Below are 18,608 nucleotides of genomic sequence, written 5' to 3'. Positions count from 1 at the left end.
ATTCCTGATGTAATAGAAGGACCAAAATGCTGGCTTGTTTTGTGCACCAGTTTTGTCATAGTTGACAGAAATCTTGTAGAAGGACGTGGCATATATTATAGTCTCTGTACTCCCTGTGCTGCAAAACTGCATTTGAAGTTTACCCCAAATATGAAAAGTTAAGTCATTTATCTGAAACATTCTTTCTTAAGACGGAGTTTTTCCTGTAAATTTCATTTGCTTGGAAAATGCAACTTAAAGAGTTGCCTTGTCCATGTGCCACTTTTTTTTTCTCATTCCTTCCCAAGGTAAAAATTTTCTTATTTTAAGATCTTATTTTAAGATGTTTCTTTATTTTAAGTTGTGTTTAATCTTATTACTGTGGAAGTGATTATATTTTCAGGATCAGAATTTAAACATTGAGAAATGGTGAAAAACGTAGTGCTTTGACTTCCAAAATGAATGAAAATGACTTTAAAATTTATCAGAACTAAAAATATTTTGGTGAAAAATAAGGGAAGTGAGGCAAATATTCTCCAGAGAAAACCATCTAAATTCAGTGTCTGAGACAGAGTAGTCAAGTATAAATGAAGAAAACATCTCTAGCACTAACAAGAAGTGCTGTGTGCATGCACAAACGTCAGAGTGTATGTGTATGAAGGAGTGTTTTTAGAGGAACTCACAATATGATTTCTGAAGAGCATTGTTATCAAGAGGTAACCTGTAAAGATGACAACTGTTTGTCATAGGCAAAATAAACCAGTACAGATTGATGAGCTAAAAGTATTGCAATTTATAAAACAAATCAAAACTACAGCAACAACAACAAAGAAAAGAACAACCATCCAAGAAAGCAGATGGGTCAGAAAAAAGGAAAGCTGTGGAGTCTGGAAATTTCCTTCGATTTTCCTTCTTGCTACACATCTTACACATGGTGTAAAAGTCTCAGGACTAGTCCATGAGCTACTTATATCACTAGTTTGACCTTGTGTTAGGCAGGAAGATCATTATCTGTGTTCTTTTCTTGATTGAGGCACCATCTGTTCTTCAAATCTGTGAATTCAGGTTATGCCCTGCTTGTGAGGTAGTGAAGCTCAAAAAGCGTGTGAACTGTCCTATAAACCTCTTGCCCATCTCTTCTTTAAAATGAAGCTGGTTCTAAGGGTAGTGCTCTGATTCCAATCTACTGCCATCTGGTAAGCAATGCCTTTTTTGGCTTCTTCCTGTTGCCTTTATAGATGTGTGTAGGGTTTTGTAGAATCCAAACAGAATGAAGCCCCTGAGGAAGACAATCTGCCATGATCTGAGGAGGGAGGAATTTATCTTGGACCCAAACAATCTATAGACAGGACAGACCTCTACAGGCAATCTCCAACTTTCCAGCAGCCAGCAGTCATGGGAATGAGTGATACCCCCCCATCCCATAGATTCTATGGGAAACATTGTTCAATACAGAATCAGGCTGGATTCTTCTCCCTCTCTGAAAAGATTACAGAATCACTCAGGTTGCAAAAGACCCCAAACATTATAGAGTCCAACCATGACCTAACCCTACTACTAAATCATGTCCCTGAGCACCACATCCAAATGGTTTTTAAACACATCCAGGGATGGTGACTCAACCACCTCCCTGGGGAGCCTATTCTAAATGCTTAACAACTCTTTCTGTAAAGAAGTGTTTCCTGATATCCAACTTATCCTGGCACAACAAGGCCATTAATGTGGTTCTGGAACTATAAACCTTATTGAAAAAAAAAAAAATCCTTTTTTGTTGTTTTGTTTTTATTCCTGGTTTCTTCTCTTGGTAGAGTTGGCAAGACTCAAGACTGGTCAAATGATAAGATATGGAAGATCTGATGTTCTCTGCATCCTTCTATCTTGTATATTTTGTGGGGGGTTAACACATTCTTCCCTGTACTAAGTTTGTAGCCTGGTGAAAAGTTGCAGGAACCTTTATATGTTTCCTTTTTGTGTGTGTAATTCAGGTTAACGTTTTGATGAGGGAATCCATGTACCTTAATTTGACCTTGAATTGTAAGGAAGCTTTCAGCTTTGAGTGATTGTCTGACTGTTCCAAACCATTTTGATAATACTACAGAACATTTTTGTTTAGAGGAAATACTTAGTGCTGTCTGCAGCCAAAACATATCTTTGAAGTGCAGTGAGAACTTTGACCCTTCCCTAAAAGCCTCTGGTTACTACCGCAATAATTTGCAACAATCCCTATTCTCCGTTTGCCATGGAGTAGCCCTTTGGGCACCCACTAGAAAGAGATTTTTGTTTACCATAATTAGGTGGCTGACACTTCTTCACTCACACTTCTGTCTTTGAAGGAAGAGTAATTTTTTGAAAGATTGGATGTTTGAGTTGGAACTTTGAAACAGAAATGTACATTTTTGTTTAAGATGCCATTAGCTTTTTTAATTTCACCTTTTTTAAAACTAATTTTGATGGTCTTTTCCTGAACTCACACGTGTACAGATACAGAAGTAAGAAAAACCTGTTGTTAAGGTTGGAATTGGCTTGGAATACATACTTATTTCCTAGTTTTTGTCTAATAATAATTAAAAAAAAAAAAGTGTTTTTCTGTTCTAGCCAAATTATGTTAGAGATTGAAAGACAGTGGGGGCTGTACACATAATAAGTTCTTCCAAATTTGCTGAGAATCTAAATGAGTGAAGTGAGTAAAGCTAAGGAAAGGCAATAAATACAAACTAAGTGACTTGACCAGTCATATATTTTTTAGGAGCAGGGAAGAAGGGGCACACTGAGTCTTTCAGACCTCTCTGATGGTGCAGGTTATCTGACCCCACTTTGCTGTTTTCTGGATTTTCTGAGAAACTGGCTTCATTGAAGGAAGCAGCCAGACTTAATTCCCAAAAGCAGAAGCCAAAGACTGAGCAGGGATGAACTTGTTTTGACAGCGCTAACTGCTGTGCATGTTGCTGCTACCAGCTTTTAGTTGTCCATATAGAGCTTTCATTAACAACTGTTTTTCAAAGGTTAAAGGTGCAGAAAGGTAGTATGCTTTATTCAAACCCCAGAATGCAGTTTCAGATCTAGCTGTAGCCTTTAACCATGCCTGCTGAGAACATTACCCTTGGCAACATTCACACGGTCGGCTGGAGATACAAAGAGGGAAAAGATGACCTCAGTGACATATCTTGGATACCACTGTTAATTCTGACAATGTTACAGCATTCTTTTTCTCTGCAGCACACGATGTATTGGGAAGTGTTTAACAGTTCACAGAAATCCTGTATAAATAACACAGTCATTTGGATTGATGTATTATTTATTCAGATGCTGAACAGCTTACCCTTCCTTCCCCTTTACTTATCATTCAGGTGGGAGGGAGCTCCATTCAGTACATTGACTTTGAAACAGCAAATCTCGTTTTCCATTACCCTGAGCCCTGGTCCACAAGGAGGCTTTGGTGCCAAGCTCCCTCTGACTTTGGTGGGAGTTTGGTGTCAGAATAAATCCCCTTTATGTCATTTTGACTGTAAGGAAGAACCTTAATGTCTTCTGTAGACAGAGAACATTAAGGGAGTGGTTTCACAGTGGTAAATACTTCACCTTCAGCAGAGGGCAGAGGTAGTGGTCTGCAGTACAGCTACCCCCTCCCTTCCTCTCTCATCCTTACCCTGTGCCACTGTGAACCCAATCCCTCACATTCGCCAGTGCAGCTGTTTGCATGGCTTCTCTCTGTGTGGAAGTGCAAAGTGAACCTGGGCTCAAATGCAGACAAAGGTGACGGTTTGGTTTCTGCAAAGTTATTTTTAAGCTGGTGAAGTTTCTTTCTTACAGTCACAGAGCAGCCATGTCTGCGTTTGTGCTGAAGAACTAAGGGAACGCTGTGTACTGGGACTACCACCAAGAATATGTCTCGTGAACCACAGCCTGTGCCACGAGGGAAGGGGTTGCCAACATAGAACGAGCACCTGGTGTAATGAGGCAACCATAAGGAGCCTTAGCATAAACAGAGACTAAACCCATAGGTACCACAACAAAAACATACCAACAAGGGACATGCTTCCAGTGAGCAGTTTAGATTTCCTTCTGTTTTTTTTCTTTTTTTTTTTTTCTTTTTTCTTTTTTTGTTTCCTTTTGAATTAATGCACAGAAAGGGCTAAAAAAGAGGAAACTTCACTGTAGTGACAAGTGAAGGAATCAGAGACTCTTGCTTTTCAGACACTTCTTGTTTCTCTAGTCCCTTGGGAATGGCTGGTGTTGGCCATGGGAAAGAGAAACTTGCTATGAAAGGAGGAGGACTCAGGATGGTGGCAGTGGCTGTGGGCTGCTGCAACTCTGCTCTCAATGAAGAGCATACTGCCTGCTTTATTTTTATGCCTCTTTCTGGCATTACAAAAGTGTGTTACAAATTTCACAGACAAGGGAAGGGAGAACAGGGGAAAGGGGCCAAGTGTGCTGGCCTAGGGCTCTGCAGTCCTGTTTGTCCTCTGATATTCTTCCAGCTCTGATTTCCGGTCCATGGCGAGTTGCAGCTCGTGCTTGATAATTTGGATCTGCTTCTCCAGCTCTGTGAGCTCTTGCATCACTGAGGTCTTAGCAATACTGAGGGACTCTGCTTTCCCGTTGGTCGTTAAAGAAGCCGGAGTCTCCCTCCTCACCTGTGGCAGGGGGATGTCTTGGTGCTGTCGGACCGTCACCTCGTTTTGCCCTTCGTCAGTGCAGATGTACTTTTTCCGGTGACAGTTGCCTGTGTTGGCTGTATTCCACACGGCATGCTGGCTGTTCCCTACGTGGGACCTGAACAGAGAGGTGTGAGAGTTAGTACAAAATCTTATGTGTATGCATCTCCTCCCTGTGATCCATCCCACTGGAGAAGTACGATGCTGCTGTTATCACTAATATGTATAATTTCTTTATTTTTAATTATTATTACTCGGAAGCATAATTTATGAACACAAACAGCCAAATGCTTGTGGTAAACTGCAGCTGAGACTTGAAAAGAATCCTAAAATTCAAGTTCCCCCAACATTTTTTTTTAATGTTAGTTACTGAATTGCAGTACTCTCAGCTCCAGCATTGGAAGACTTAAGTCTGCCTCCGGAGCTCTCTGAAAGCTTTGTGGATGCAATATCCAAAGTTTGTTACACCATTAAGGTGCTGTAATTTGTTCTCATGGAGGGGGAAGGGGGTACCTCGAGTACCTCTGGTGTGCAGAGACAAAGGGGAAAATGTGTTGATTTCTTGTTGAAAGCTCCTTGTGCTTTGAAGGAATGGACATGGCTTAATAACCTTGCAGCACAGCAACACGAGCTTCCCAGTGTGAGTCATTATCACCGTCAATTCTGATGTACTTTTCTTTCACAAATTGAAGCTCTTTGATAAAGCATTAGTTACTGCCATAAATCCTGCTGCTTGTGGCTGGCTGGTCTGGGGAGCTGGTTCTAACAAAGGCCCCAAACCAAAATTAGCACTCGGGTATCAACAAGCAAACAAAAACCTTTAGAGTTCAGCCATTGAGGCTGAGAAGTTCTCTCTCAGCACAGACTTTAAGGAGTTTTAGAAAGTTGCAACTTGAGTAGTTTCCTCTCTGAGGTAAACACAAGACCCGTAATACAATTTTTTTCCACCTCTTTTCTATATCTTGCTGCTTGTAGTAACTACATAGTCCTCAGCAGGAGCAAAATAAAGTGTAATAATGCAATTCATCTCAAAGCTCTGGATTGCACCTTGATGTGTAAGTGTTGATTGCAAGCTGGGTACCACACTACTAGGTGTTTTGAGTTAAACTCACCACAATTCTGTGCAAACAGCAGCTCAGACCACACTTAGACCACCATGCAGAAACACTCGTGGGCTGGGTGCTGTGCAAGCAGAGTTTCTGGGGCAGCAGCACATGCTCAGTCTGAATGATGAAAGAATACTTGTGCAGTTCTTTCTCAGAGCTTTTCTCTGTAGGGCTTTTGGACACCACATGCAAAGTTTTTGCATTGCTCAGTACATGGCAAATAGTTTAGCCCGTCATTTTTTTAATCATCAAAGATACAAACAGATGATCTAGCTCAGTCTAGAAGCCCGTATGTGTTTCTTCTTATATCTGCTGACAGTGGCACAGCAGTAACGAACTGAACAAAATGTACATTTATGTGTTCTGGACAGAGTGAAGTTATGTGGTGTTTCAGTCATACCAAACACACAGCAGCAGCCAAGAAGACTCTACCCATCTGCAGAAAAGCAATTACTGATATCAGTGTCTTTAAAAAGTGCACCGATAGCTTTGCGTTACTGAGCAAATGTTTAGTTTTAAGAGAATGCCTTGTGGTCCTTATTGCAATAGATAAGTCAGACTGTCTGCTCTTCACAGCACACAATCTATGAACACAAGGCAAGTTTGTTACCTTTTTCAATAACAAATGTTGAGACAAAGGCTTTCAAAAGGACTGCGTTTTTTCAGTTTTTTTTAGTACTTATTCTGAAAAATAATAAAGTTGAAAGTTTTTTAAACATATGTACCACCTGATCTGGCATTCACTGTGAAGCTATTGCACAAGGCCTACTCATCTCCTGGTTCTTTTATGAAGAAGTATCAGCAGCAACAGACCTAAAAATCTGAAAAGTCTGTGCTTTGAATGGAATGCTTTTATTCTATGAGGGAAATCATGAAAGAACAAGATTTCTAGATTTAATGCTTTTTGTTGGAAACAGCTCATTTTTGCTTCACTTCTTTGTCATGTCTATTATTTCTTTGTTGTTGTTGTTGTTATGTTTGACGTGTATTAGATCCATAAATAGATATCCTGGCAGAGAGTACTTCATATCACAGTAATTTCTACAGTTTGTTTTAAAGGCATTCAAAAATTCCTACCTCTTTTCTGCTCGTTTTGTTTTAGTCTGGCGTTTGTCCTCAATAAATGAACTGTTCAGGGCACGATGTAATCTCTAGAGGGAAAAGAAATAAATTACTAAAAGCAAGATTAAAAATAGCTCCATAAATACATAAACAATTTGGGCTTTGTGTGATGGACTTAAGCATAAATTATTCTGCATTTTCAAGGATACAAGCAATGTCTGTGCTTTGTCATTACAGCAATCTTTTTTCCCATGGTTTCCTGAGAAAGGGCACTCTGAAACGTGAATAGATAGTTGGCAAACAATCCTTAGTGTTAGAATTGTTCTGAAGAAAAGTCTTAGCAAACGGTGTTATTTTCTAAAGAAGCTCTTTTCACTCTACTGCTTGAAAGCAATAGAAACTCTTATTTTCTTTGCCTTTTTCTGCAGCGTAACATCTTCCTTTACCGCAAACACCTAGAGCAATTTTCTTCTATTATATTCCTTAGAATAATGGCATAAACTAGCCAGCACCTCCTGCACGCATCAAAATTTGGGAACCTGCTGTAGTAAGATAAAATCTTTCAGACTAGGATAACACTATTGTTTTGGGTGTCCAAAAAAACGTGAGGTTAAAAGGGCAAATGGAGAAGTTCCCCTCTGTGAACTGTGAATATTTCTAGCAACTCCTATATACTTCTAATTTCACCCTTAAGTGAGCCTCTTCAAATTCCAGTAACTGCTGCTATCCTTCTGATGTCATTCATCAGTGCTCTTCTTACAACCTTTTATACAACGCTCTTTTCCACATGACTTTCATGGGGTCACTACTGAATTCTTACCTGGCTTGTATGGAGCCAGTATTTCATCTTGGATTTCTTTTTGATTCGTGGTAGCACCAGTCTGTACACTATGTGCTCCCCAATGGTAGTAAGAATGGATAAAACAAACCCAATGCACAACATCACAAAGAGCCCAGAAAAATGCTTGATGCCCATTTGCAGTGTCTGTGAATAAAATCAAAAGGGGAAGTTAATGAAGGAAGCTGCTGGCTTATTTTAACAGACAGTTATATTTTCTTGTTTGGAAATGTGGTCTGACTGGATATACAGCAGTCTGGATCCTGGTCACAACAAAGCCTTTCTGTGCTGCATGGCTTCTTGAGAACCTGGTGTTATGTCACACAAATGGGAGTGAAATTATTCGGGCCATACAGAGAGATTTTCATCACTGTGCTGTCTTGCTAATGAGATGAAGTGCTGAACATAGGAGAATCCAGTACTTGTGGTGTCTTTGCACTTGTGTTTGTGAAAGCAAATACTGCTTCAAGGAATACAGTCAATGAACTGTAGAGCAAATCTTTCATCAGCAGTGAGCTAGGACTATTCCTATTTTCTGAGAACTGATCACTAACTGCCTTTTTCGTGCTCTGCCCTTGATAGAAGGTCATGGAAAAAATGTTTTGAAGTAGTAGCATAAACATAGCATCTCTCCACTCGCTACATTAATGTAACTGTGCTACGAAAAACAGAAACACTCTCACCTTGACTTCCCCTGACCCACCCTTTTAATGTAGAGTAGGAAGTCTTTAATTAATTTGAATCTCTTCTTTTCTTTAATCATGTTTGAAGACTGTGGAATCATGTACAGCAGCAGTCTATACCAGAAATACCTGAACTCCAATGTGTGGGTCAGGCATACGTATGATGTACTTTTATTCTCATGCCACCACAACCCACTTATGAATTTATCAGCAACTTAAAAAGTCTCCCTAATGGTTACTGCCCAAATACTATTTGGGAAATATTTCCAAGAATATAGACTTTACCCTTGTCTTTCTATTGAAGAACATTATTTGCCTTGTTGGTAAAAACTGCATGGGTAGGGCTGTATGCCAGGAGATGCCACCTGGATGGTCTGTCACACCTTGAATGATTGACCTGTGCATTCCTTGAGTTTTTTGTTTGTGTGGTGGGCACAGGGACTGTGCTTTTTTAGCACTACAACTGTGCAATCTAGAAAATAAATTGGATTTAGTTCAAAGTTAGATCACAGAATTACAGGATCATTAAGGTTGATAAAATTCTCTAAGATCATCAAGTCCAACCAGCAACCCATCCCCACTATGCCCACTAACCATGTTCCTCAGTGCTCTACCTCCACGTTTCTTGAACACCTCCAGGAATGGTGACTCCACCACCTCCCTGGGCAGCCCATGTCAATGCATCATCACAAAAAGAAATTGTTCCTAATATCCAACCTGTGATAAATCACAATTTTAGATAAATCTTGTTAAGAGGTCATTTTAAGCTAAAGAGCTAATTTGTGATGAGTTCACTGAAATTGAAGGCTCTGAAATCTCTCTTTTTTTTTTAACTGAGTTACTGATAGAATTATTTCTCTCTTCTGGTTTTTATGTTGGTTTCTGTTCTTTAGAACACAACGAAAGGAAGCAGTGTAACCCATTTCTTTAACAAGAACAGAGTTTCAGTATTATGAACACTTCCATGCTGCACTGGCAATAGACCATGGCAACTGCAGTGGGGATTCCTGCACACCTGAGACATCTCCTCCAGCTTGAGCTTGGTGATTGATGCCATTCTAGCACGAACTGCAGAAAGAACAGTTGGCCCGATCTTCACATGAAAAACAACTCTGTTGTCTACAGTAAAGTGTGCTGATTTATGCTGATGAAGGTCTGGTTCACTGTCCTGTCAGCTCTGCAGAATAGTTTTCTACCTTCCTTGGGAACAGGAGAAAGAAATTCCAACCCTGGCATCCCAGATGTGTTTTTCACTTGTAATGGATAGCTTCTGAAATTGTCCCAAACAAGACATCTTTCACTGGGAAGGGCAGTGCTGAAACAAGGCTTCAATAGCATTTCATCTAGCAATAAAAAAGATAACACTCTGAAAGAGCTGCCTGATAAAGGCTGAACATCAGAGGGAAATCTTGAGAATAAATGGCATGCAAAGAGTTAGAGGAGAAATAACACAGTGTGCCTGACAGTCTGAGTGAGGATCTACACTAAAATCAGCAGACTTACATACCCTTGTAAGAAGGCAATCTATCAGCTCTTCACAGTTATTCAAGAAGCACACATATGTTAAATAATAGATGAAATCACCTGGTAGGGTGCCTCTCCTTTTCATAGTATCATGCTGATACATATCAAAGCAGCAAGCTCCAATACTTCTGTGTGTAGTTCTTTTACGTTTGTGGGTGTGTACATAGGTTATATTTGGAAAGAACAGCAATTGACTGCATTCTCTGTATACGATTGCATTCCTCTCCGCTGAAATGGTCAGGTGCCTAAGTCCTTTGCTGACAACATAAAACCAGCAAATGCCTTCTATACTGCAAAACTTTTTAGCAATAAAAGCTCATAATGTGTCGTATCCTCTATTAACCAAAGGTGAAAGAACAGTTCTCGCTCCACATTTGTAATCATAAATTGAGGAGGTAGTTCCCTGCCTTTTAGAAGCAACTCAATTATGCCCGTGTGGTGGCACTGAAGCAATAAGCAACTATAGTCAGTCCTGTGATAATTGCATCTGATGGGCGGTGAGGACACGCTGGCAACAGCCTCTAAGTCATCTGCTGCTTACAAATGGGGAAATTGGCAATTTGTGGAAATCAACAAATACAAGAACAGACGTGGAGGTATCTGCCTTTTTATATATCCTCAGAGACACATTTCTGATTCACTGACCCATATCTCCAATTGCTACCTAAATAGTTTGTGCTGCCTCTTCAGAGTTGTTTACTTTTCTCTTTGGGCATTGAGGAGAAGGGAGGTGATGCAGAAAGCTCAATACTTGTTTTCTGCTTGTAGGGGAAAGCATGCAAAAACAACACACAGTGTTTCATTATTGGATTTAATGTGCAAATCTCCTGCTTTACCCCCCGTTACAAGAGACAACAAATAATTTTCTCTCCCTTGTTGTACTGAGAGCAGTAAATAGGCCATCAAATAATCCAAGGTCTAGCTTTGACTAGTTAGAAGCTTCTAAAGATTTCTGTGGATTCCTTGCAGGTTGGCAGCACAGCACAGCTATTAATGCTATACGGTGCTGAACACAACACTAAGTAGGGATGTCATGTTTGTATTAGCTATAATAGTAAAATAAGCTACCCTTTTTGATAGTGTTTTTTCCCTCAAAGATTTTAAAAAGCTTTAGTGAGATCAGGCAGTTAAATTTCACAGCACCTTTGCAAAATTCCTCTGAAGAAAGAATTAATTCCGGCTTTACTAGGGATAAATGGATATAAAGGGCAGATTTTTAAAGACATTCAGGCATCTCTGCAGATTTCCAAAATCCTGCTGACACTGGTGCATATATTTAGGTAAGCAGACAGTATTAAAAGCTGTCCCTGTCCCCACATTGTGGCATTTCTTGTAGCTGCGGACAGGCATCCATCCATCCATCCATCCATTCATCCATTCATCCATTCATTCATTCTTTATTCATTTATTATTCTTATGGCTTTGTGTGCTTTCAAAGAAGTGGCAGCATTGAAGTAATATATATTTAATCTCTTTAGAGGATTATCCATGGCAAAGACTGGTGACTATAGCTTCAGGGTATCAAGTGGCAAATTTTAAGATACTGTAAATAACTTTGTCTCACATTACAAGTTCCTTTCCCCTCTTGAGGAAAGTTCTGCACAGAACTGGAAAAAACTCTCTCCTGTAACCAATCCTTTTCATTTAACTCATACATTACTCAACTCTTGTCAGCAGTAGGAAGAACAACAACAGAAATACCACCAGGATTAGGCAGTGGGCTCTCTGTTTCTGTGACATTACAGGCTGGTGAATTGGGAGTAATAATTCTTCCTCCTAACATACACAACTTTCTTCTTCATTTGGACAGATGAATCTAAATCTGATATTCATTTTCCAAGAGGCTCAAAAACACTTTTCTGTACTCTGCTGCAAGACTCAATACTCATGTATTTGTTTCTTGAGGACCATGTGGAAAGCAGTTTTCTTCCTTGAGCATGTGCAGATGTCATTAGATTGTCCCACAAAGATACAACCCCTTTGCAATGTAGTGTCTATTGTTTTGTGACAACCTTTGTCAAGTTTCCAGTCCTGCAGTGAGCAAGGGCCAGCTCTCCTCCCACACAGTATATGTGCAGGCTGAGGAAATCTTGATAGCAATAACTTTGTCCCTACTCTTTGTATAGTTTTACTATAACAGCTTATAACCATGTGACTGATGGAGGCTTTTCTTGATTAGCCAGTATAAGCACAGGCACTACTTTTCTTCTTGTGGGGGGTCTGTATGGCCCTCCCTTGACATCTGCAGTGCACCAGTGACAAGCAAGTAAACCAGAGCTTCAGGGAGATGGGGAGAAACCTAGCGTTGTCCAGTGACAACAAAATGGGATCCTTGAGGACACTGGTCAAAACTTAGAGCACAAAGACGAATTGCCAGATGACAATGGGGTAAAATCACGGCAGGATGAACAAGGCACTGTCTGATGGTGCATCCTGTGCAATACTGAGGCCAAGGATTGCCAATGCAGGCACCAGACACAGCAAGCCAAGATTTGGCAATTTCTTCAAAGATTTCAGAGAACAGCCATTGGTGGATTCCACCACTGATGAGAAAGTACGAAGGAACCATGCTGTGTCACTGAGTGCAATACAGGATAGTGTGACTTTTTATTCCTTCTATTATTTGTTAGGACTGAATTGCCAGTCCATGTGCCAATCACTGTTCAAGTTCCAGAGCTTCAGTTATATTACACTTATGAATGGAGAATAATCAACCTTTTCAATGAAATGTAAGTTAAAATGTAAATAACAGCATTTTTGAAAATGTACCTTAAGAGCTATTAAGAAGCCTGTATGTATAGCTAGTTGCCCCCAACAGCTGACCATCCCCTGGATCATAACAGGCTGTTCTCTTTTATACTGTCCTTAGAAACCTCTCAGTGCCAGCTCACTTCTTGAGCACTCTACCCTGATCTCTGCTAACTGGTCCTAACAGTAAAGACCACTGCTAATTGATGTTCAGCTTATCCACTGCCTGTAGTAACAACTGCTCAGTGCTCAAGCTGTTCCACTCCCATGAGCAGGAAGCTGCAAAGCTGCCAGTTCCTAAAAGTTCCATAGGAAGAAGGAATTTATAGTCCCACCTTGGTTCATCCTTTTCTTGACTAGCTATTCTATGATTCATGCTGACATGGCAATGGGAGAGGAACAGCAGACTGAGGAATGTCTAAATGTATTACAAGTAACTGAAAATGCCACAATTATTAGGTCCAGATGTACCCTTCCACACAGTGCTGTGCTCCAGATAGAGGCACATAAAGAAATACGTTTGAGGCTAGAGCACTGCAATTTTACATAAAGATATTCATGTGGTACTGCTTCTGATCAGCAATCAGCGGGAACAGTCACTGCTACCAGCTACTGCTTTCTGGGCAATAAAAGGCTTGCTCTTATTACGAAAGTAACAAACTCTGTTTTAATTCTAGCGTCTGGCATCAGAGGAAATGGATAGATCAGCATTTCCCTGGTACAAATATTAGTATAAGAAGGGAGGGGAAGAACGAGGAAAGGAAGCAGAAGATGCAGATGTATCAAAATGTTCGCAGTGGACACGAAGTTGAAGTCTGAATAATCACGAGACTTTGTTGATATCTAGAAGGGATTAAGCTAGGGAAAGATACAGGCTTGAACATGGAGCATTCCTTCATGTCTTCTGTCTGTGTGACTGCTGAGCTCTCACTAATAAAATCTTAAGCACTTAATGCACGACACATTTAATTGGAACTTCTGACAGCATCTTTTGGGGCTGCTGTGGTTAGGCTTTTGGGTAAAGGTATCACATGTTGATGTAAGTGACAGTAACACGGTGAAAGCTGCCTTCCAATGTGGTTAAAGCCTCTGAACCACAGAGGCTCATGTTACATTTTCACACATAGTGCAGGGTCACTTTTAATTCAGAAGACATAGGGCTTTGCCTTGCTCTGACTTTAGATTGTTCCAAAAGATAGTTTTCTGGTAAATTTTTGACCTCTCTGCCCTCTTTTAAAATGCAAACACTTAGTAAAAGTATTTAATTGCTTCACTGGGAATTAATAATGAGGTAAGTCTGTTTCTCCAGTTTTAAGACAGTTAGGGTAATTAATATCATTACCATCTGGTAATTTTCATGTGATGTAATTCAAAAGACTGTGTTAAAGTGCAGAGTTAAAAAAGGCCACTGAGTGAAGTGCTTGTCAGGAACACATTTGTAAGCTCCATTAAAAGCACATTCCTCCAACACTTGTCTTGTTAGATCATATAATCTTTAGATAACCCAGATCAAAAATAGCAGCGAATGCACATTTAACTATACTTTTTTGTGTGTGTGTGTGTGTGTGTGCGCGTGTTGAAGCAATCACAAAAAATTGAGTAAGTTGAATAAAAATAAACTGGATTTTCAGATGACCACTGAAGAGCAGGAGTCAGAGCTCTAGGAGCCTGCACTTCCTTTACAGGAGAAACTGGCCATGCTACTACATCCCTGGACAACAGGAGGGTTGGTTTAATACTCGGCTAAACCTGTTCTGAAGAAGAGACAACATATTCCTAGCCGTGTGTTTTGTCAGAACATGTAACTGATGTCTTTTGGAACACCTCTGAGTTAAAAATCTATGTTCTGAGCAGCAGGCATGCTGGATCTTTTGATTTCTCGGTACTTTATCTTTTCTACTTGACAGTCTTGAGAACTTGAGAAAAACCGCTATTCCGATAAGAGCAGTCTTTTTTCTCATAAATAATGCCTATATCTTCAGCTGCCACAAGCTGGCATAACTCTTCTGATTTAAGACCAGTCTGTAAATCCAAGAGGATTTGCTTCCATTTCCTGTAACTGTACTTCGACATGAGAACTGCTACCCATGTTAGGAAGTGACCAGGGTTACATCAGTAACTTGGGGTGTATTAAATTCCTGCTGTCTCTGCTTCTTTCGCTTCTGTCATTATTTGTGTTGGCTGCTTCAGCCACCACTGCAGTGTGAGATGGTCCAGAATCCATGGCAGCGGTGATACACATAATGGAGTGGAATCAGACAGATGTGTTGTACAGCAAGCAGATCACTTTTTCTAACATAATGTAACATATCCTGTTTGCCCCCAGATGTGCTCTCTGACGCGTGCACTGCAAGCCTAACTTAGCAGCACAGCCTTGCTGATGTTTTCCTTTTGCTGTGACCTCAATGCTGCTGAGAGTAATGACTCCTGCTTCTAATGCTTAATGCTTCCCTGCAGATGCATGCCATGTCTATGTCTATGTCATGTGGAGAATGAAGGGAAATAATTGGCAAGTTGGGCGCAACCTCAGTACTTTCAATTAGGTCACCCATCATTCATCACTTACCTCTGTGACAGCAAAGCTTCTTTTCCCACACGGAACAACTTTGTACCACTTGTCATGCAGAACATCCATGAAGCCGTGGGATTTGTACTGGCTTATCAGCTCGGAGATGTTGGAGGTGAGTGGAGAGTTGGGGGGAAGACCAATGCCATATCCTGGAAGGAAAAACAACAGTCATCTTTCTTACTGGCTTTTTTTTGCTGAAGTGCATTGTTTAATAGTATCAACTGCCAGCATGGCAGAGCAGGCTGGTGTTCAAACCTGGATGCTTCCCATGGACTGAAAATGCTTAGATGAGACTTCTTGGTGTGCTTAATACAAACAGGATATGTAGATTCAAAATGATTACAGTCACAAAAGTAGTATGTAAAACTGGAGATTCATAAACCTAAGATGACAGTACAGATAGATGAATAAATCTGTTTTGTGTCCAGAAGCACAGCCTTCACATCGCTTTTACCATCAGTTCTTCTGGTTTACATTGCTTTAACAATGCAGAGGGGTCTTAATGCCAAGTAAATGACTACGTGATCCCTTCACATTGTTAGAGCAGTGGATGTGACTGTGGTGTCAGCTATGACATTTTTTCTTCATGTGTATTTTCTGATGAGAAGCTGCACACGTGCCCATAGGAGCAGTCTGTATTCTTTTCACCAAAATTTAAGCCTCAGGGGCTTGGCTTTCCATTACTGTGGTATGCTCTGGACAGAATTTAATTATTATGTGTTCTTTGGCCACTTCAGGGTGCTGGTACAGGACTCAGCCTAAGTGCAGCCAGGTTCAGGAACTATAAATATGTCCTGCTGCTTTAGAGAGGGGTGTATATTGTGCCTATATTTGTAGCTGAATATATTTGCTAATACTGAAGAAAAGGTTTCAGAGAGAGCACAACTAGGGCTCGTTAATACATTTTTGGCACTTTTAACTGTTTCACAGTTGGGTGCTATAAAAGACCAGTTCTTTTAAGATGTATATTTGAGGGTTGCTTTTTTCCTGCCTTGAAACGCTCTGTAACTGACTCAAAGTTGTGAAAGCTGGTCGTTTCTTTCGGCAGAGCTGACCTGAGACTGACACAACTACATGTGCATGGTGGAACATGCTGCTGCACATATGTCCTGCTTCAGCCTGGGCATCTGAGCATCTGTCCTCCTCAGTAACACAAAGACAGGAAGAAAATGGATTGCTTTCAAGTCTCTGGTGTGAATTCAAACAGGAAGCACTGACAGAGTGGAATTAAACATTCTAGAAAATCTCATGAGCTGTTGGCTTGTAGTTGAAATTAATATATCACTCGGCTTCCACCAGTCTTCCTTCCTTTTGCCTTCCTCTTTCGGCTGCAACAGTTCTTTAGGAGATTGTTTTAATGTGCAATGAGAACAGCCAGACAAAGCAATTGCTCTTGGAGGGAGGGAAGGAGGAACTTCAATTGCTTTCACTGCCCATCTATTGCAAAAGTGATTCCTGGAGATTAACAGTACTGGGTGTTTGTTCATGCCGCAGGTGGATCCTGACCAGCTTTGCTTCCAGGCTGCCTTCTGCTCTGCCCCTCTGAATACACCAGGGCTGCAGGACCAGTAAGGCTCTGCAATTTGGATGCACTTAGCAACAGATCCAGCAGGGATCCCACCTGGCCTTTAGAAAGGGAACGGTGAAACTGTGGAACGGCATTCTGAATACACTTCATTGAATTCTGGAAAGCAAGCCTAGGGAAGCAAGCCTTATCTCAGGAGCAGCTTTATTTCAGTGTGAGCAGTGGGATGGGCTGTGCCTTCTGCCTGTTGGAGACAGACCACATGAGTACTGAATAATTCCTATACAGAGTATGGCAACAGATGGTGTGAGTGATCTGAAAGCTCAAAAAACACACAAAAAAGGGCAAAGCCTTGGCTCTGCTTAATCACTGAGAATGCTACCCATTATCTTAAAGGGGTCCTCAGTTTCACATAAACAGTTTCAATCAGAATACCAAATTACAATAAAGCAAATGCAACATATGTGAAATAGAGCACCATGCTGTAAAAATCATTATTACCTTCAATGGCAAAGGGCTTTCCCACAGTTAGAAGCTTGCAATCGGCATCTATGGATACTTCGTAGTCCAAGAGAGCTTTATCCATAATGAAGGCATCAAGTTTCTCTGGGTCATTCCTGCATTCAGCATTAAAGTCACAAACAGAATCACTTCACAGTCCAAGACTCAGTGGTGTGCACTGAACATTTATCTGTCTGGTTCTCTGCAGGCATAGCAAAGGGAATCGGGGACTTCTACTTCAAATGCTAAACTGATAGACATTTTGAAGGAGGGAACTATGCATGAAGACACAACCTTTGTGCACCCAGAGCAGGGCAGCAGGGCTAGGGCTTACTTCACTCTCATGAAATACCAGATCTGAAAAATGGAAAAGATTACAAGCCAGACTGACTCAGCTGAAAAGCAGCACACAGCATTATTGGAAGAGAAGAACAAAAATTGTTAATGCGCTTGTGCTGTCTTGGTTTTCTTTGTGATGTTGAAATTGAGGTCATTAGAGCAAAAATGCAAGAGGATAACTCATACAAAAGTGTTCCTCTTCCTTTCTCCTGAGCATGTGGTAAATTAATTTCCTTCTCTCAGATCAGCTCTTCTCTGTGCTGAGCCTTCGTGAACGCAGAGGATTCAATTTTCGTAACCAAATAATTAGTGAATAGCACACCTACAAAAGCTGATGGTACAAAAGAACAGTTGCACTGTATGCTTTCATGTGACCAAAAGGCTGCACCCTCCATCTTCATCCTTGTCTCTATAATGGTCAGGATGTTCTCCTGATAAAAAATTACATTTCTTTATTGATTTTATAGAATGATTCCAGCTTAACTCAAGCAAAGGACTGCCTGTATCTTATTATTAGGATGGCTCAGGGAAAAATGTGTAAAAAAGAAGCAACTTCTGATGGAAATTCCTGAGTCCATCCATTATGCAACTTCTGCGCGTAAAATGAAGTATTTCAGGTGTGTCATCACTTCTACAGTGTCCTAACAGAATCAATTGTATGATTCCAGACTGATAGCCACAACTGTCTGAAACATAAAGACATTACGATTTCCTAAAGCAAGTTTCAGTGTTTATTACTTTTTACATGTCTAATACTTTTATTCATTTTAATGACAAATACTCTAAGGGTTCTCCCCGACAAACTCTTCTACTAGCATGCTGAAGCTGAAGATACTAAGGATCTTCATTCTGAACTTTTGCCTGGACAGCAATGCTTTTTCTGAGCGCTTATCACTGCCTGGTGAAGGTCTCCCATGCACGGAAGACTGCCAGAATTTAAACACTGCCTATGCTTGATGGCAGCCTAGCAGTTAATGCAATGTACCACTTCCTGTGCGCTCCAAGTACCCCTCCATCCAGGTGAATACATGCTTGCTGAAGTGACAGTGAAAGTGGGAAGCTCACCACCTCACTGCCGC

At 40.6% G+C, this 18,608-nt stretch overlaps 1 protein-coding gene across 1 annotated transcript in view; it reads right to left on the bottom strand.

Moving 5' to 3' along the window:
• Positions 1–758: 758 nt before the first annotated feature.
• The window catches only part of GRIN3A (glutamate ionotropic receptor NMDA type subunit 3A), a 71,271-nt gene continuing 53,421 nt past the window's right edge, over positions 759–18,608 (bottom strand). Inside the window, exons 5-9 of the mRNA XM_085213021.1 lie at positions 17,191–17,306; positions 15,162–15,313; positions 7,623–7,787; positions 6,818–6,891; positions 759–4,752 (exon numbers count right to left, since the gene is read on the bottom strand). Of these exons, the coding sequence (XP_085069147.1) occupies positions 4,416–4,752; positions 6,818–6,891; positions 7,623–7,787; positions 15,162–15,313; positions 17,191–17,306 (844 nt within the window). The 3' untranslated portion in view covers positions 759–4,415. The remainder of the gene's footprint in view (positions 4,753–6,817; positions 6,892–7,622; positions 7,788–15,161; positions 15,314–17,190; positions 17,307–18,608) is intronic.

Source organism: Meleagris gallopavo, chromosome Z (assembly GCF_905368555.1).
Source record: "Meleagris gallopavo chromosome Z, MGAL_WU_HG_1.1, whole genome shotgun sequence".
In the NCBI taxonomy this organism is placed as follows: Eukaryota; Metazoa; Chordata; class Aves; order Galliformes; family Phasianidae; genus Meleagris; species Meleagris gallopavo.
The sequence above is the reverse complement of the archived record's forward strand: the minus strand, read 5'-3'. Positions and strand labels throughout refer to the sequence as shown.